The 21075-nt window shown below is 35.0% G+C and overlaps 1 protein-coding gene across 2 annotated transcripts in view; it reads right to left on the bottom strand.

Moving 5' to 3' along the window:
* SPAG16 (sperm associated antigen 16) overlaps nucleotides 1-21075 on the bottom strand; it is a 1060347-nt gene that overhangs the window by 980991 nt on the left and 58281 nt on the right. For both annotated transcript variants that reach the window (XM_047721011.1, XM_047721012.1), the window contains exons 8-9: nucleotides 17702-17771; nucleotides 11791-11897 (exon numbers count right to left, since the gene is read on the bottom strand). In XM_047721011.1, coding sequence (XP_047576967.1) covers nucleotides 11791-11897; nucleotides 17702-17771 — 177 coding nt within the window. The remainder of the gene's footprint in view (nucleotides 1-11790; nucleotides 11898-17701; nucleotides 17772-21075) is intronic.

Genomic DNA, 21075 nt, shown 5'->3' with positions numbered 1-21075 from the left:
AAAATATTAACTGAAATTAAAAGCTATTTTAATGGAAACAGTTAAGCTTTACCTAAAAATATTTTTTTATAATAAACTTGAAATAAGTGTGGCTAAACCAGCTGTTGCCAGGGTAAATAATCTAAAAAATTTTAGCAAAGGTTTTCAAATTACTCCTTCAATAAAATGTTTAAATTTCTTTAAATAAGAAGATAATATGACTATTTTCCAAAATATAACAAGAATTTCTCTTAACTTTGAACATTAAAGTTATAAAATATTTTAAAATCTTATCATATGTATTGTAATGTTTATATATCCTCTTCAGCATAACCTCTGTTCTTATCCATCTGAAGAATATTTATGTTTTTCATAATATCTTTGAAATACCTTGAAACAGGGTTTCCAGCAGAAACATAAATCCTTTTTCATATAGAAGCATAATAACCTAAATAGATTTTTTCATTTAGAAAAGAATGTCTATACTCTAATCCAAAAGTAAATAAGCACTTTGATTTACTAAATCAGGTAGTAAAAAGGTAGAGGGAGCAAGGTAGCAGTCTCTGATCTTTCTTAATTTACTCCTCACTTTCTTAAAATACTTTTAATTGTATTATTTTTGTTTTGTTTTATTTTTCATTTTTCCTGCATGATCACTGAATACATAGTTCAAGACAAAAGGTAAGTAGTAAGTTTTTTATATGTAAAAATTATAATATATAAAAATTGTATTTGTGAGCTTCAGGAAGTCATTAAAACAACAGATTTCAACTTTAGTAAATGTCATGCAACTCTGTTTTTCATTCTACAATGAAAAATAAATTCTACACATAAATATTACCTTTTAAAACTATTAAAATCTACATAGAATTGTTCCATTCTGCTTCTCTTTAATAAGTACTTTGACACATTGAAAGTTTTACATGTATAATAATCATTCGAAGTCTCAGTAAAATAGTAATTTTTCTCTTAACTGTGACTTATGTGTTTGCAAAGTATCCAATTAATTGTATAACGGCTTTTAATTCCTTTGGAGTAAAATATATTTCACAGATAGAAGGAAATTATTTTATACTGTATAGCTATCTTTATAAAAACTAACCCACTGACTATTTTAGTAACTAATTACCTTTTAAAAGACAAGAGAAAACTGCTCTCCTAGCATTGACTCAAATTGTTTCCTTAATTCAAAAAGAAATTGTATTAAACCATAAGAATAAGCTCTAAAATATCATCTCATTTTTTGAAAGATTTTATTTGTAAGTAATCTTTATACCCAAATGTGGGACTAAAACTCACAATCCAGAGATTAAGTGTCACAGGCTCCACTGATTGAGCCAGCCAGGTGCCCCAAATAAATCTCATATTAACTCAACTTTACAGAAGTAATTTTTATAATTTTAAAGAACTATATAAGGTAAATAATATGGCATATCAGGAAGCCAAATACTTAACTAGTTTAAGAAGTAAAAAAGTACAGGGGCGCCTGGGTGGCTCAGTGGGTTAAGCCGCTGCTTTCGGTTCAGGTCATGATCCCAGGTCCTGGGTTCAAGCCCCACATCAGGCTTTCTGCTCAGCAGGGAGCCTGCTTCCTCCTCTCTCTCTGCCTGCCTCTCTGCCTACTTGTGATTTCTCTCTGTCAAATAAATAAATAAAATCTTTAAAAAAAAAAAAAAGAAGTAAAAAAGTACAATTGTCTAAAGAAGACTAGTATATAGTAAGTGGCAAGCTTCAGAAAGAAATATTTAATGCCACACAGGACAGACTACTGGAGGACAATCTAGAAGGCTGCTAAAATAATCCATGAAGACCAATTTTAGAAGAGTGGGAAGGAAAACTAAAAGGAAAAAGAAGCAATGAAATTGATTGTTTGGGGTGGTTTTAAAAGAAGTCTCTCATAACCTCCATCAGATCCCCCAAATCCAACCAAAATAAACATTTAAATTAAGTAAATTTGTTCCCCTAGTCAAACTTCTAGATAAGTTTCTTAGACTCTTTCCAATAAGATTTTAATTTCTAGTTCTCGACTCCCCACCTCCATCCCCATATAAAACTCAGAACTTGTCAAGTAATGTGAGACTAACACTAATGAAACAGTGGGAGACACCAGAAGGACAGGATCAAAGATGATGCCATAATTTTGAACTGAATGAACTGTAGAATGTGGATACTATTAAAAGCCATTTCAAAAATGAAGAAATTAGCCTATTTGGGAAATATGATGAGTTTTGTAAATTAAGTCATGTTAATCTCGAGGTAATGGTAATAGTTCAAAAGGGAAATTCCTATAGCTAAATTATTACCATAAAGCTACGATATGATAATATGAATGTTTGAAAATCATCAGCAAAGAAGTTATTATAAGTTAGGAAATTCACTTTGGGAAAACCAACTCTAACACAGATTTTATGGAGAAAATTAATTTATTCTGAGTTCCAAGAAGAGTTTCCCGGTTTCAGTTGGAAGAGTGGTGAGCAAAATGGCAGAGGAGTAGTAGACCTAAATTCCGTCTGGTTCCAGGAATTCAGCTAGATAGTTACCAAACCATTCCAAACACCTACAAACTCAACAGGAGATCAAAGAGAAGAATAGCTATAGTTCTATGAAAAGAAAATTGACCACTTTCTAGAAGGTAGGATGTGCGAAGAAGTGAATTCAAGGCAATAAATGCGAAGAGACCGCGGGGGCAGGGGCCAGCACCCAGCAAGTGGTAGAACAGCAGAGCACAAAATCAGAACTTTTAGAAGTCTGCTCCATGGAGGGACATCACGCCATTGGCTCAATGGGGAGTGAAATACTTGCTGGGTCAGTGTAGTCTCAGGACCTTCAGGAGTCACAGAAAGACTGGGGATGCCTGAGTGTGACACAGCTCCAAGGTATCAGAATGTGGAAACCAGGGGCAAAGACAGAGCGAAGAAGAGGACTCTCAGCTTGGGGTTGTCATAAACCGTAATCTGAGGCAAAGTCTGACCACTACTCTTTGAGCAGGGACCCAACAAGTGGAAGATCTGGGGAGAACACCCCCCCCAACCAGGACTAGTGGCATGAAAGCACACTGCAGGAATCTGCTGGGTTTGGAGACTTAAAAAAGGACCACATGCCAGAGATAGAAACACTCTGTCACAGGCCAGGTGAGCTCGGAGTGCAGCCAGAGACCAGGGAGACAGCTGTGACTGAATGCTTTTCCCTGAGGGCTCACTGCGGGGGAGCTCTTGACTCCTCTGGGGTTGGAGATTGGGAGGTCGCCATCTTCATTCTCATACTCCAAATCTGTACAGAAAGCTTTAAGGGAAAAAAAGCTATGGAGAGGGGCGCCTGGGTGGCTCAGTGGGTTAAGCCGCTGCCTTCGGCTCAGGTCATGATCCCAGGTCCTGGGTTCAAGCCCCACATCGGGCTCTCTGCTCAGCAGGGAGCCTGCTTCCTCCTCTCTCTCTGCCTGCCTCTCTGCCTACTTGTGATTTCTCTCTGTCAAATAAATAAATAAAATCTTTAAAAAAAAAAAGCTATGGAGAGAAACCCCGAGCAGATTGCTTACCCTGGCCCCAACAAGGGCGGTGAATTTCCATCTCAGGCAAAGACATCTGAGAATCAATACAACAAGCCCATCCCACAAAAGATCAGCAAGAACATCCAGAAAAGATGAAGTTTACCAATCAATGAGAACTGCTAAACACCAGTGCTAGGGGATTACAACACAGAGAATTCATAGTTTATTTTGCCATGATTCTTTAGTCTTTCAAAGTAAAATTTCTTAAATTTTCATTATTTTTTTTAATTTTCCTCTTTCCTATTTTAACCTATTTCATCTTATCAATACCTTTTAAAAATCTTTTTTAATTTTCATTTTCATACTCATACTCAAACCCTTCATTGTATTCAACCTTATTTTTTTGTATACATATAAGCTTCTCATTCTTTAAAATTTTGGGATAAAGTTTCTTCTAACAGATCAAAATATACTCTAAGTCTAGAGTATAGCTTTGTTCTAGTCTACCCCAATCACATTCTTTTATTTTTCTTTATTCAACCAACTGCTTATCTTATCAATTCTTTATTTTAAAATCTTTTTTAATTTTCATCCCCACATTCATATAACATTGCTTCATCATGCTTACCCTTATTTTTGTATTTTGTATACCTATAAGTTTTTCTTTCTTTTTCTTTTGGAAGGCAGTTTCTTCTAACAGATCAAAATACAACCAAAATCAAGCGTGTGGCTCTGTTCTACCCACCAGTCTAATCATATTATTTTTTTCTTTCTTCTCCCCTCAGTTTCAGGTCTATTCTGATTTAATTAGTGTATATTTTTCTAGAATCGTCATTACCCTTTTAGTGTTTTGTTCTCTCATTCATCTATTCTTCTCTGGACAAAATGACAAGGCAGAAAATATCAGCTCAAAAAAAGAACAAGAGGCAGCACCAAATGCTAGGGACCTAATCAATACAGACATTAGTAATATGTCAGACCTAGAATTCAGAATGATGATTATCAGGGTGCTAGCTGGGTTCCAAAAAAGCATGGAAGATACTATAGAATCCCATTCTGGAGAAATAAAAGAATTAAAATCTAACCAAGTTGAAATCAAAAAGCTATTAATGAGATGCAATCAAAACTGGAGGCTCTTACTGCTAAGATAAATGGGGCAGAAGAGAGAATTAATGACATAGAAGACAAAATGAGGGAGAATAAAATGTTGAGAAAAAGAGAGATAAACAACTATTGGACCACGAGGGTAAAATTTGAGAGATAAGCGATACCATAAGATGAAACAATATTGGAATAATTGGGATCCAAGAAGAAGAAGAAAGAAAGAGGAAAAAGGTATATTGGAGCAAATTATACCCCAAAACTTCCCTAATTTGTGGAAGGAAACACGTAAAAAAACCCAGGAGGCACAGAGAACCCCCCTCAAAATCAATAAAAATAGGTCAATGGCCTATCATCTAATAGTAAAACTTATAGGTCTCAGAGACTAAGAGAAAACCCTGAAAGGAGCTTGGGACAAGAGGTCTGTAACATACAATGGTAGGAATATTAGATTGGCAGCAGACCTATCCACAGAGACCCTGTCCGGCCAGAAAGAACTGGCATGATATATTCAAGGCACTAAATGAGAAAAATATGCAGGCAAGAATTCTATATCTAGCTAGGTTGTCAATGAAAATAGAAGTAGAGATAAAAAGCTTACAGGACAAACCAAAACTAAAAGAAATTGCAAACACCAAACCAGCCCTACAGGAAATACTGAAAGAGGTCCTCTCAGCAAACAGAGACCCTAAAAGTAACAGACCAGAAAGGAACAGAGACAATATATAGTAAAAGTCACTTTACAGGCAATACAATGGCTCTAAATTCATATCTTCCAATAGTTCCCCTGAATGTAAATGAGCTAAATGCCCACAATCAAAAGACACAGGGTACCAGAATGTATAAAAAAACAAGACCTATTGATATACTGTCTGCAAGAAACTCATTTTAGAGCCAAAGACACCACCAGATTTAAAGTGAGGGGGTAGAAAACAATTTACCATGCTCATGGACATCAAAAAAAAAAAAAAAAAAAAAAAGCTGGGGTGGCAATTGTTATATCAGATCAATTAGGTTTTAAGCCAAAGACTATACTAAGAGATGAGGAAGGGGGGGGCGCCTGGGTGGCTCAGTGGGTTAAAGCCTCTGCCTTCAGCTCGGGTCATGATCTCAGGGTCCTGGATCAGGCTCTCTGCTCCACAGGGAGCCTGCTTCCTCCCCTCTCTCTTTGCCTGCCTCTCTGCCTACTTGTGATCTCTCTCTCTCTCTCTGTCAAATAAATAAAATCTTTAAAAAAAAAAAAAGAGATGAGGAAGGACACTGTATCATACTTAAAGGGTATGTCCAACAAGAAAATCTAACAATTTTAAATATCTATGCCCCTAACGTGGCACCTGCCAATTATATACATCAATTAATAACAAAATCAAAGAAACACATCGACAATAATACAATACTAGTAGGGGACTTTAACACACCCCTTGCTGAAATGGAGAGGTCACCTAAGCCAAAGATCAACAAGGAAATCAAGGCCTTAAATGACACACTGGAGCAGATGGACATCACAGGTATATTCAGAACATTCCATCCCAAAGCAACAGAATGCACATTCTTCTCCAGTCCACATGGAACATTCTCCAGAATAGATCACAACCTGGGTTACAAATCATGTCTCAACCAGTACCAAAGCTTGGGATCATTGCCTGCATATTTTCAGACCACAACATTCTGAAACTAGAACTCAATCACAAGAGGAAAACTGGAAAGAACTCAAATACATGAAGGCCAAAGAGCATCCTACTAAACAATGAATGGGTCAATCAGGAAATTAAAGAATTTAAAAAATTCATGGAAATAAATGAAAACACAACAGTTCAAAATCTTTGGGACACAGCAAAGGCGGTCCTCAGAGGAAAGTATATAGCAATACGAGCCTTGCTGAAGAAACAAGAAAGGTCTCATGTAAGCAACCTGACCCCACACCTAAAGGACCTGGAGAAAGAACAGGAAAGAAAGGCTAAACCCAGCAGGAGAAGAGAACTAATAAAAATCAGAGCAGGGACGCCTGGGTGGCTCAGTTGGTTAAGCAGCTGCCTTCGGCTCAGGTCATGATCCCGGCGTCCTGGGATCGAGTCCCACATCGGGCTCCTTGCTCGGTGGGGAGCCTGCTTCTCCCTCTGCCTCTGCCTGCCATTCTGTCTGCCTGTGCTCGCTCTCTCTCTCTCTCTCTCTGACAAATAAATAAAAAAATCTTAAAAAAAAAAATCAGAGCAGATTTTATCTTTGTGTATGGTGTAAGAGAAAGGTCGAGTTTCATTCTTCTACACATATGATACTTTATGTGGAAAACCCAAAAGACTCCACTCCAAAACTGCTAGAACTCATACAGGAATTCCGTAAAGTGTCAGGATATAAAATCAAGGCACAGGAATCAGTTGCATTTCTATACACCAACAGCAAGACAGAAGAAAGAGAAATTAAGGAGTCGATCCCATTTACAATTGCACCCAAAACCATAAGATACCAGGAATAAACCTAATCAAAGAACCAAAGAATCTGTACTCAGAAAACTATAAAGTACTCATGAAAGAAATTGAGGAAGACACAGAGAAATGGAAAAGCATTCCATCCTCATGGATTGGAAGAACAAATATTGTGAAAATCTCTATGCTATCTAAAATAATCTACACATTTAATGCAATCCCTATCAAAATACCATCAAATATTTTTTCAAAGAAATGGAATAAATAATCCTAAAATTTATAAAAGACCCTGAATAGCCAGAAGAATGTTGAAAAAGAAAGCCAAAGTTGGTGGCATCACAATTCCAGACTTCAATCTCTATTTCAAAGCTGTAATCATCAAGATAGTATGATACTGGCATAAAAACAGACACATAGATCAACAGAACAGAACAGAGAGCCCAGAAATGGTCCCTCAATGCTATGGTCAACTGATCTTCGACAAAGCAGGAAAGATTGCCCAAAGGAAAAAAGACCGTCTCTTCAACAAATGGTGTTGGGAAAATTGGACAGCCCAATGCAGAAGAATGAAACCCTATCATTTCCTTACACCACACACGAAAATAGACTCAAAATGGATGAAAGACCTCAATGTGAGATGGGAATCCATCAAAATCCTTGAGAAGAACACAGGCAGCAACCTCTTCGACCTCAGCCACAGCAACTTCTTCCAAGAAACATCGCCAAAGGCAAGGGATGCAAGGCCAAAAATGAGTTATTGGGACTTCATCAAGATCAAAAGCTTTTGTACAGCAAAGGAAACAGTCAGCAAAACCAAAAGACAACTGACAGAATGGGAGAAGATATTTGCAAATGACCTATCAGATAAAGGGCTAATATCCAAAATCTGTAAAGAGCTTACCAAACTTAACACCCAAAGAACCAATAATCCAATCAAGAAAAGGGCAGAAGCCATGAACAGACATTTGTGCAAAGAAGACATCCAGACGGCCAACAGACACATGAAAAAATGCTCAACATCACTCAGCATCAGGGAAATACAAATCAAAACCACAATGAGATATCCCCTCACACCAGTCAGAATGGTTAGAATTAACAAGTCAGGAAATGACAGATGTTGGAGAGGATGAGGAGAAAGAGGAACCATCTTATACTGTTGGTGGGAATGGAAGCTGGTGCACCCATTCTGAAAAACAGCATGGAGGTTCCTCAAAAAGTGGAAAATAGAGCAAACCTGTGACCCAGCAATCACACTACTTAGTATTAACCCTAAAGATGCAAATGTAGTGATCCAAAGGGGCACATGCATCCTAGTGTTTATAGCAGCAATGTCCACAATAGCCAAACTATGAAAAGAACCTACATGTCCATCAACAGATGAATGGATAAAGAAGATGTAGTATATATACATAGAATGGGATACTATGCAGCCATCAGAAGAAATGAAATCTTGCCATTTGCAATGACATGAATGGAACCAGAGGATACTACGCTGAGCAAAATAAGTCAATCGGAAAAAGACAATTATCATATGATCTCCCTGATATGAGGAATTTGAGAGGCAGAGTGGGGGGCTTGGGAGACAGCAAAGGAGAAAATGAAACAAGATGGGATTGGGTGGGAGACAAACCATAAGGGACTTTTAATCTCACAAAACAAACTGAGGGGTGCAGAGGTGGGGAGTATGAAGAGGGTGGTTGGGTTATGGAAATTGGGGAGAGTATGTGAAATGGTGAGTGCTGTGAAGTGTGTAAGCCTGACTATCCACAGACCTGTACCCCTGGGGCAAATAATACATTATATGTTAATAAAAATCATTTTTTAAAAATCCTAAAATTTGTATAAAACTGCAAAACACCCCAAATAACCAAAGCAATCCCAAGAAAAAAGAACAAAGCTGGAGGTAGTATCACACTTTTGATTTTCAAACCATACTACAAAGCTACAGTAATCAAAACAGTATAGTACTGACATAAAAACAGACACACAGACCAAAGGAACAGAATAGAGAGTGCAAAAATAAACTCCTATATATACGGTCAACTAGCATTGGACAAGGGAGCCAAGAAATTCCAATGGGGAAAGCACAGTCTGTTTAATAAATGGTTTTAAGAAAACTGGATAATCACATACAGAAAAATTAAATTGTATACCTATCTTACACCAGTCACAAAAACTAACTCAAAACTCATTAACCATCATACCTGACAGCATAAAACTCCTGGAGAAAAAAACTTCTTGATCCTGGTCTTGTCAATGATTTTTTGGATATGACACCAAAAGCACAAGAAATGAAAGGAAAAATCAAATGAGATTATATCCAAAAAAGCCTCTGTGCAGCAAAAGAAACAATCAACAAAGTGAAAAGGTGACGTATTGAATAGAAGAAAATATTTGCAAGCCACCTATCTAATAAAGGATAAATATCTAAATACATAAAGAACTCACACAGCTCAGTAACACAAAAAAACCATAATCCAATTAAAATATGGGCAAAGGAATGAAATAAATATTTTCCAAAGAATACATACAAATAGCCAACAGGTACATGTAAAGATTCTTAACATCATTAATCGTCAGGAAAATGGAGATCAAAACCACAATGCAATATCCTCTCATACCTGTTACAATGGCTATTATCAAAAAGACAATACATAACAACTGTCAGTAAGGATGTGGAAAAAAAGGAATCCTTGTGCACTGTTGATGGGAATGTAAGCTGGTACAACCACTACAGAAAGTAGTATGAGAGTTCCTCAAAAAAATAAAAATAGCACTACTATATGGTCCAGCAATTCCATTTCTGAATATATATCAAAAGGAAATGAAAACAAGATCTCCAAAAGATATCTGCATTCCCTTTGATTACAGCATTATTTATAATAGCCAAAACATAGAAACAAACTAACCACATGTCAATGGATGAATGAATAAACAAGATGTGATGTATATACATACACACACACACACACAGACACACACAATGGATTAGCTATACACACACACACACACACACACACACACAATGGATTAGCATTCAACTGTGACACAGAAGGACATTCTGCCATTTGTGACAACACTAATGGGCCTTGAGAATATCATGCTAAATGAAACAAGTCAGAGAAAAATAAATACTATATGATAGCATTTATATGTGTGAATCAAAAAACTCATAGAAGCAAAGAGTAGAATGGTGATTACCAGGAGCTGGAGGGTGGGGACATTGGGGAGATGTCAGTCAAAGTGTACAAACTTGCAGGGAAAAAAATTTAAAAAGAAATAATAAAAATGATTACTTGGTAAGAGGAGAGGAATTCACTTTATTCTGTACTTAATTACTTTTGTAAGGCCCAAATTTTTCTATCATGTTGTAGGTATTATGTTAAATATTTTAATGCACTGAAAAAAATATACTATGCATAAATGTTAAATATGTTTATCCTATATTTTAGTAGCTTTTTGCCACACAAAAAGCCAACTTTGCATTACTAATGTAAAGTTTTATAAGCCATAAGCACTTAATGAATGAATCAACAAATCATTCCTAAGAATGACTTGCTACCTTAAAGAGAATGCCTATGCCATAAGAAGATGAAAATGTTCTTAATGACAATCGCCACCATCACACAGAAAATCCTTAACTCTGATTTTTTTCTTTATTTGGGGTGATTTATATGCTCCTCTATTCCCAAATGAGAACAAGAACTACTTGATGACAGCAAGAGAGTGAGCCACAACCACTACTTGCATTCGGCAGAGACTCAAAAACAGAGGAGCGGGAAAGCTTTAAGGTGGCATGAACAGAAGAAGATCCATCATGATGGGAGACCGTTGGCACAGGGAAGCTAGAGGCAGGCTCACAAAAAAAGATCGACCCCAAACACCATAAATCCTAAGTTAATAATGATAATAGAGGAAGAGTAAAATACTAATCTGAATATTACGAAGTAATTGCCAAAGCCTAAGTATAACCTAAAATTGTTTAGTCTGTAGTTTATTCAATGTAATGTATAATACTGGATTCTAATGCATACCTTTGAAGAAAAAACTTTATTGATATTATTAGCTAAATAAAAGGTTTATTACATTATTTTAATTCATAAAAATCTATTATTCTTATAGAATTACTACTACTAAATATTTTAAGTATTTTCATTTGTAAATAAATATCAGCTATTTTAGAACTTAAAGGTAACAACACGTACTTTGTAAGAAAATTCATTACTTCAGATAGACATTCATGCAAATTTCATAATAAATTAAACCTCTTACAGTTTTATGTGCTTTTTTCCCTTCCTCATTTTTGATCTCTGACCACACATTTTAATACCACATTTTCTTTCATCATTATGTACGTATTTAAATACCAGCCTGATTGCAAAGCAAAGGTACTCAGATATAAGGAGATTCTTAAGTGGGCCATAATTCTTCCCATTCTACTTTTAAAGAAAACTAAGAAAAGTTTAAAGTTATACTATGAAAAAAGAAAGGGATGATGTGGGAGTTACTTTTTTCAGAAAGAGTAAGCAGAAAACTGAGTAAGTGAGAACACATGCCTGTGATTAAGTTGGGGTAGGTAGCAGACTGATTCACTAAGTTGTCTCTGCCACCAATAAGAGTATATCCCTCACATATCAGTCAACATTTGAGGACCTCCATCTTTATCTATAAACCAAGGGGCTTGGAAAATATAACCTCTAAATTCCTCTTCCAATAAAATAATGTTACCATATGAATTCATGGATCTGCATATCTGAGAGTTAAGCAGGAATTAATGGAAATAAGAACAAAAAGTCATACCTTTTTATTATCTTTTATCCTTGTTTTACATTTGTTTTTTTCCCTGGCTTCACGAAGACCTTTCTGAGTAGGACCTTCTGGTGCATTTTCTTTTTCAGAATTAGGAACTACAAGATAACACAATTTATTCTTAGTATCTATACTATTTCTCAACAATAAATATAACTTTAGCCAAACATATGAAAGCCAAAGTCATAATGATACATGTATTTTTAAAGTATTAAACTAATAATATTAAAATACAACAAAATGTTTTAAGTGAGGTATCAAATTTATTTCCCCAAAATTCAGGGTGCCATTACTGCAAGGTCAGTGAAATGGCATGATGAACCAGTTAGAGATCATAGCAGCCAATCTCGCATTACATTATATCAAATTCCTGTCATGAGGTTTAATGTGTATGCAAGTGAAGTTGAAAAGGGCCAAGGAGAGAATGATAAGCAATGACAAAACTTCCCAAGTGGAATTGGATAATAAACAATGGATTCTTAAAAGAATGTTGTATTAATAAAATATTATTCTTTATGGTTCCCAATGTTGAGAAAAACAGAAAGGAAAACATTAGGTAATATTCCAATGGGTTGTAACATTAGTCTCCAAACTCTCCTGGACATAAAGAACAATCCTACTAAAACCACCTGAGGGAAAAATAAAAGTGACAGGGAAAGTCTTTCTTTTACACATCCTTCCACATACATATACCTACTTAGGTATACATAATTTCCTCTTTTATTTCTAAACAGGAAACTAACTGCAAATAACTACTAAAATTATAATGATTAACTCTGAAATAAAATAACTAAATTTTCTAAATATAACACTAGATTTGTAATAGAGAAAAGATAAATACAAAAATTTCTTGATGAGTCCACATTCTCAAAAAATTCTAAGGTAATAAAGGCAAGGAAGCATATAGCTGGCATTTAGATTCTTACCAATCTGACTTTTCCTATTCAGTACCAGTTTCGGACATAGGAGAAAATCTCCAAAATAACCCTGACAATAACACTAAAACAGAATATTGAATAACACAGTTCTACATGAAAGTACTTAGAAGACTTCAAACACTTGGGTGTCCAAACTACCTATCCTCCCTGAATGGTGCTAACAGTTAGAGCCCCACAGCATCTGGGAAGTCAAAATGTGGGGGAAAGGCAACAATTACATTTTAATTTAAGAAAAATTTTCACTTCCATTAATGAAAAATTTTTACTACCAGTTCTCTATTATGATCACCTTTTCAACAACCAACAGTGACATCTTGATAATGATAATAATTTAAAATAATAATTAGCATTTATGCCTCATTGATTTTTTTACTACATAACAGCCACTGGTTTAAACAATTTGCGTATATAATTTCATGAAATCCTGTCAATAACTCCATCAAGGTCACTATCTTTTGTTCTCCTTTTATATGAGAAATATATATATATAATAATATCTATAGGGGAAGCAATGAGAAAGCAGTAGAGAAACCCAGGATTCCAGCAGGTAGTTCTAAAATAAGAACATGAGCAGATCTCAGGTAGCATGCAAAACATGACTAAGCACCACTTCATAAGAGAAATAAAAATCAAGAAGCAAACAAACAAAATGTTAAGGATAACAAATCAAAGTCAAAAACTAAGAAAGCCTTGGTTTATAAGTATATGTAGTTTTCCCACAACAAAATGAAATTACAAAAGTTCACACTTAATCATGTTTTGAATAATATTCAACACTTATAACCAAAACATGAGAATAAACATTGCAGAATACATGTGGAATTAGCAGAGAAATAACACTTCTCAATTGTTTCTTGATGTAGCAAGTACAAACATGATTTCCATTCTCCATCAGATAAACATCACTTTCACTTGAATAAAGATTTATAGAACAAATAAGAGGCTCAGACATTAAATTCTGTATGACATTCATGGTTAAGCGCATATAATTCTCAAATTCCATATAGTGCTTCTTAATGTTTAGTAATATCCTAGGGAATTCCATGTCTCTATCATAGCATCTTTATGTTTATCACACCTAATGCTTATTAATGACAGGCCTATATTATTGATTGGTGCTGTGCAGTTTCCCAGATTTTATTTGGGCACAATCAACATCTTAAAGAAAGTATAATTTTTTAAGAGAAATGAAGCAAACATCAAATAAACACTTTTGCATTTATAGAAATTTTGTCTATTATACCTCCAGTGCTATATTTCATCCTTTAACAATTCCTTACGTATGTACACACTCATTGAATCAATGTTAATTGAATATGTTCAGGCCTTTCATTAAACATTAAAACTGTGCAAATCTAGAAGACAATAGGGGAAGGGTGGGAAAACTGAGTGGGAAGAAATCAGAGAGGGAGACAAACCATGAGAGACTCTTGATTCCACAGAAACAAATTGAGGGTTGAGGATGAGGGGAGGGAGGGGCGTTGGGGCAACTGAGTGATGGGAGTGAGCACTGGGTGTTATGAGCAACTGATGAATCATTGAACACTACATCAAAAACTAATGATGTACTATATGTTGGTTAACTGAACATAATAATAAAAAATAAATAAAAAATAAAAAATAAAATTTTAAATGCATGAATATATTGATTTAACAAAATAAATACATAAGCACCTACACTGTGCCAGTCACTAACTCTCTTGCAGATTAAACCCAGCTGAAAAGAGAATTATTTAATTGAAAAAGGTTTTGAAGAGATTATCCACAATTTGGCCCAGAGGCTAAACAGAAAATAGCTAAGAGATTAGATCACATGTAAGCTAAAATGAGGAAATCAAGCACATATCTAATTGTAATTCAGAAAAAGGCAAATAGAGGTAAAGGGGAAGAGGTTTTTCTTTAAATTTACTTTATTTTTACTTTAATTTTATTTTCTAACCTCGGCCATATATTCCATATAGCCGTAAGAAATTGGTATCTTATAATGCAATTCTGAGCAGCATCAAATGCCAACTTTAAAAGCAGCAATTTATTAAGCTAAAAACCTTATGGAATACTTTGCTTTACTCCATATGACATCTTTTTCCTGTATGAACATCTGAAGTCAGCTTTCACAGTTGTTTTTCACTTCATCTAACACTTCCAATTTCTAGCTGTTCATCCTGAATTCAAAAATCTCCTATCATAAGTTATAAGATATACTAAAATACAATTATACGCATCTTTTAAACCTGTTTTGGAAATAGGAATTATTGCATTCAAACTGTGACCTTATAAGAAAGCAAAGTAATATAAGTTAATAACACAAACATATCAAAATCAGCATATTCATAAACTTATTTGAAATTAATTTGTACAAAAACTGCTTTTATCTCAAAATACATATTAAAGTATTTCTGTAGTTTCTCATAAATATTTGATATATATTATATTTCATAACAACAAAGAAAAATAGTACAAAATTGTCCCTTTAAATATCTAATCAACAATAATTCATTATTTCATACTTTCTCCTAGGACTTTTTCTATTATTCTACATACCATACAAGAATAAATGTAGAATTAAAAACCTTTTTAGGTGAGAAAGTTCAGTATTATAGTATTAATAACATTCTCTCTAGGTAGTACAATTATGGATAATTTTAAAAATAAAGTTTATCATTTTAAAAATTTCTAAAATAGGCATATCACTTTGATAATAAAAAATATGGTATATTGACAATTAATTGATTATTCCAAATCAGTTCAATTTTTGTCTTATCCCTAAATTTGAATTGAATAACAATTAATTTGTCTTTTTCCCAAAATTCAGAGTAAATGATGATCAAATCATTGTTCCCTAAGTATAGAGTAAATAAATATTAAATTTTAAGAATCTCTACTGCCATACCAACCTCTGCCTAAAATAAATGGATAGACTTTTGATTGGATGACAGGTTGACAGTTTTTAAAAATTAAACTAAAACAAGCAAATGGAGGGGGAGTTAATTCACATCATGAAGGATGACAGTATTTATGAGAGACAACCAGTTCACCAATAAATCAACTTCTCTTCAAATTAGAGTTCTTGGCTAAATAAGGTTCCAAGTTGATCAGACAATCAGGGAGATGAGACAGTCTGATATGACACAGCCAAATGCTAAAACCAGAAGCTTGGGAAAAGGTACAGCAAGTCCCATATCTAACACTAGAATGCAGGTTTATAAAAATCATAAAATTATTCAGTATGGAATTTAAGGAATTCATGTTATTCAGGTATTTGGGATTACGTAATTAAAAGAATTTATTTCTTTGTGTTGTGTCGAAATTTATTCCTTTTGACCAAAAGCCACTTCAAAACATCACAGATCTTGCTTTTTTTCTCATTTCTTCTTCAGACTATATTTTAATTGATGTCTCTTAAATTCACTGACATTTCTGCCATCTCCAATCTGTTCTGAACTATAAAATTTTCATTTAAGCTACCATATTTCTCAGTAACAGAATTTCAACTTCCTTTTTTTGTTTCTGTGTATCTGCTAAGATTCCCTATCTCCTTAATTAATGTCATATTTTTCTTTAAGTCCTTGGTCATATTCAAAATAGCTGCTCTGGCATTTTTATCTGCTAAATTCAACACCTGGGCCATCTCAGTGTAGGTTTCCATTTACTGATTTTTATCTTGATTGTGGGTCACTTTTTCCTGTTTCTGTAACATGTACAGAAAATTCTAATTACATATTATGCAGTATAGATAATAGATTATAAAGACTCTGGCCAACTGCCTTCCTTTACAGGATATTGATTTTTATTCTAGCAGGCAGTTTAATTTTTTTGATGATCACCTTGAAATTCTAGGCTTAATTTTATGCTTTGTTAAAGTGGATCCATGCAAAGCCCTCAATTTTTCCCAAGGCTCTCTAACTTGGCAAGATTCAAACTCCAATTTGTCTTCCCTAGAAATTCTCTTTTTTTTTTAAGATTTTATTTATTTATTTGACACACACGGAGAGATCACAAGTAGGCAGAGAGGCAGGCAGAGACGGGGAGGGAAGCAGGCTCCCTGCTGAGCAGAGAGCCTGATGTGGGGCCTGATCCCAGGACCCTGAGATAATGACCTGAGCCGAAGCCAGAGGCTTTAACCCACTGAGCCACCCATATGCCCCCGTCCCTAGAAATTCTATGTAAACTTTGTTTTTTGGTTTTATAGGGCAGGACAATGTTATGTTAATATGATTATATTAAATGTTAATATGTGTTACCAAGATGTTACTGAGGTCTCTCCATTCCAGTCCTGGACAGAACTCCAATGTCTCCCATCTCTGACTTCTAGTATCCCCGTCCCCCTCTGAACCCTGTAGAATCTTCTCTTTCTAGTAAGTCTCTGGCAGTCTACCGTATAGCCTGGCTACCAACTAAGGGCTCACAGTAAACTCCCTCACAAACTGGACCACTGCTCATTGCAGCACCCTTTTATCTGGTGCACTTTCCTACAGATTTTAGTCACTTGGACAACGGTCAACTATGCTCTTTGCCTTTTCAGTTCATCAGGACTGGCGTGCTCTTCTTGACCTCCATTTCCATGGAATTTGGTTTGGAAATTTCCACAGGCACAAAGCCATGGTGATGGTGGATCTCAACTTTAAAATTTTCCTTCTGTCACTTGCCTTCTGTGACTTGTGCTGTTTTCCAATGCCTATTGACAGCTTATAGAGATTTCTTTTATTGAATGAAGGTTAGTCTGGTACCACATACTCCAACATGGCCAGAAACAGAAGTCCTCCCATTATAGTTTACTCATATTAAAATTAATCTATACAGTACTGTATCTATACTCCCTCCTGATCTTTTCATTAACATTTTAATTTATGAAATAGTTACCATATCATTTATTCACTTTTAAGTATCTCTAACATTTGGAGCACTGATAAGATTTAAAAATCACCAACCAATATTAAATTAGTTTTACCACATTTTACTTTTACCTCTAATTTCAGAAGCATGGTAATTATGCCCTATTTCCATATGCTTCAGAGTTGCTTGAAGCCCAGAAATCTAAAAAATAAAATCAAAAGATATAGGGTTATATACAAAGTGACCCAAAAAGGACAAAACAAAATGCAATGTTTAAATATCAACTGCAAGATATAAAAATATTAACCTCTAGGATTAATTCCTACATATTAAAAATTTTTGAAACATGAATTACAACAAAAGAAAAACATAATTTTAAGTTTAAATCCAATTCCATGGGTGATTATTAGGTATCCATTATAAATAAACATCTGAAACATTTATTTCACAGCATCATTTCCTGAATCAAGAATACTTACTGTACACTTTGAATGATAATTATTCAGTACTCTACTTTGAGAGAAGTTTCTCCTCTGTTGAAATTACTTCACAACAACTTAATTCATCTTTCTATTTATAAAAGATGAGGAAAGTATTAGTTGGGAAGTAAAATATGAAGAGACTTGTTTTTCCTGAAACTCTTAGCTCATTTTCCACCCACAGACACTCCTTGTTTTATTAAACATGTTTTATAATTAAGAACATTTGTTAGTTTGGTAGCATATAATTTACCTATATTTCCTGAACAATAGTCTTGAATTAAAAACTCAACCTTAAAGAGTTCTCTCATCCCTCACTGTATGTGATTATACCAACACAAAAACCATCTGTTTAATTATATACACACACATTTTTCCTACTATCACTGAGTAGTAACATTCCTTTATTAATAGAAAATGGCAGATAATAACTTGTAACCTATAGATTAGTGCTCATGAAATGCCTGGCTGGAAAAAAAAAGTAAAAAATGTGTATCTATTCTTGGATGCCAAATGGAATATGAAAGTTTTAAATATACTTATTTAGAATAGCATAAGATTTACATAAAAGCTGAAATGTAATAGAGTTCTGTACACCAGCACCTTGTTCCCATTGCTAACACCATGCATTACCATAGTGTGATTGACACAATGAGACAATATTGATTATTATTATTAACAATGTCCACATTGCATTCTAATTTCATTAAGGTTTTTCTTTTAATTTTATTTACTTATTGGAGAGAGAGAGAGAGAGAAAGAGTACAAGCAGGGAGAAGGAGATGGACAATCAGACTTGGTGCTGAGCATGGACATAATGCAGGGCCCTATCTCACCACCCTGAGATTATAACCTGAGCCAAAATCAAGAGTCAGACCCTTAACTGACTGAGTTACCAGGCTCCCCAAGATTTTTCTAATATCCTTTTTATGTTCCAAGATCCCATCTAAGATATCTTACATTTAGTCATCTTGTCTTCTTTTATTATTATTATTTTATTTAAATTCAATTAATTAACATATAGTATATTATTCATTTCAGAGATAGAGTTCAGTGATTCATCATTTGTATATAATACTCAGTGCTCATTATATCATGTGCTCTCCTTAATGTCCATCACTCAATTATCCCATACCTCACCCTCTCTCCCCTCCAGCAGCCTCAGTTTGTTTCCTCTTATGATTTATCTCCCTCTCTGATTTTGTCTCATTTTATTTTTCCCCTCCTTTCCCCTATGCTCCTCTGTTGTGGCATCATAATTCTGGACTTGAGGCTCTATTACAAAGCTGTAATCCTCAAGACAGTATGGTACTGGCACACAGACAGACACATATCAATGGAACAGAATAGAAAACCCAGAAATGGACCCTCAACTCTATGGTTGGCTAATCTTCAACAAAGCAGGAAAGAATATCCAATGGAAAAAAAGGTAGTCTCTTCAACAAATGATATTGGGAAAATTGGACAGCCCCATGCAGAAGAATGGAACTGGACCATTTCCTTACACCATACTCAAAAATAGATGCAAAATGGATGAAAGACAACTTCAATGTGAGACAGGAATCCACCAAAATCCTTGAGGAACACACAGGCAGCAAACTCTTCGACCTCAGCTGCATCAACTTCTTGCAAGACATGTCTCCAAAAGCAAGGGGGAAAAAGGTAAAAATGAACTACTGGGAATTCATCAAGATAAAAAGCTTTTGCACAGCAAAGGAAAGAGCTGACAAAACCAAAAGACAACAGACAAAATGGAGAAAGATATTTAAAATGTCTTATCAGAGGGGCACCTGGGTGGCTTAGTGGGTTAAAGCCTCTGCCTTCGGCTCAGGTCATTATCTCAGAGTCCTGGGATTGAGCCCCATATCGGGCTTTCTGCTCCGTGGGGTGCTTGCTTCCTCCTCTCTCTCTCGGCCTGCCTCTCTGCCTACTTGTGATCTTTGTCTGTCAAATAAATAAATAAAATCTTTAAAATAAATAAATATATATATATATATATATATACACAAATAAAATGTCTCATCAGATAAAAGGCTAGTATCTAAAATCTATCAAGAACTTATCAAAGTCATCATGTCTTCTTAGCTTCCTCTGTACTGGGACAGTTTCTTGGACTTTCTGTCATTTTGATGATCTTGACAATTTTGAGTATTGGTCAGGTAATATTTTGGAGCATGCCCATACATTTGGGTTTGCCTCATGTTTTCTCATGATTAGATAGGAGTTACCGTTTTGAGGAGGAAGAGCACAGAGTAGGAGTGTCATTAATAGCTCATCAAGAATATATCAACATGATTAAAGTTTGATGATGTTAACCCTGATCACCCTCCTGAAGTAGTATTTGCCAGGTTTCTCTACTGTAAAATTAGTCTTTCCCCCATTATCACTGTACTTGTGGAAGCGAGTCATTTAATTTAGCCAACAGTGAACAGCTGGGGTGTTAAGCTCCACTTCCTTGAGGGAAAGATTGTCTACATATATCATTTGAGATTCTTTTTTGAGAGAAATATTTTTATTTTTCACCATTTATATACTCATCCATTTATTTATATCCATATGAACTCATAGATATTTGTTTTACACTCTGGGTTATAATCCCATACTGTATTATTTATTTTGTTGCTCAAATTGTTCAAAATGTGACCACTGGGAGCTCTTTCAAGATGATTCCTATAAGTATGACTCCATTTTTTGATGTTTGACTGCTAACCATTTTTAAGCCTTAACTTCCTACTTCCCTTAGGAGTAGGCTGATATGAAAGACTAGATTGCTCCCTTCTTTGCCACTGGTGGGAGATTCAAACCATATAAGCCTCTCCTCCCACATAGGAACTCTCATCCTGCTCCTAAACCCTAAACACAACAAAAACCATAAGCCAGTCTCCTTCTTAGTTCTCTCAAGACATTTCAGGCCTGCATGTAAGGCTTGTGCCGCTCTCCCCTCAGAGTTCAATTATACAATGTAGATGTTTGCATACCTTCTTGCTGTGTGTATAGCACAGTCAGTCTTAACATCCAAACAAAAT

This window comes from Lutra lutra, chromosome 3 (genome assembly GCF_902655055.1).
Source record: "Lutra lutra chromosome 3, mLutLut1.2, whole genome shotgun sequence".
NCBI lineage: Eukaryota > Metazoa > Chordata > Mammalia > Carnivora > Mustelidae > Lutra > Lutra lutra.
Note: the sequence above shows the minus strand (reverse complement) of the source record. Positions and strands in the feature narration are given on the sequence as shown.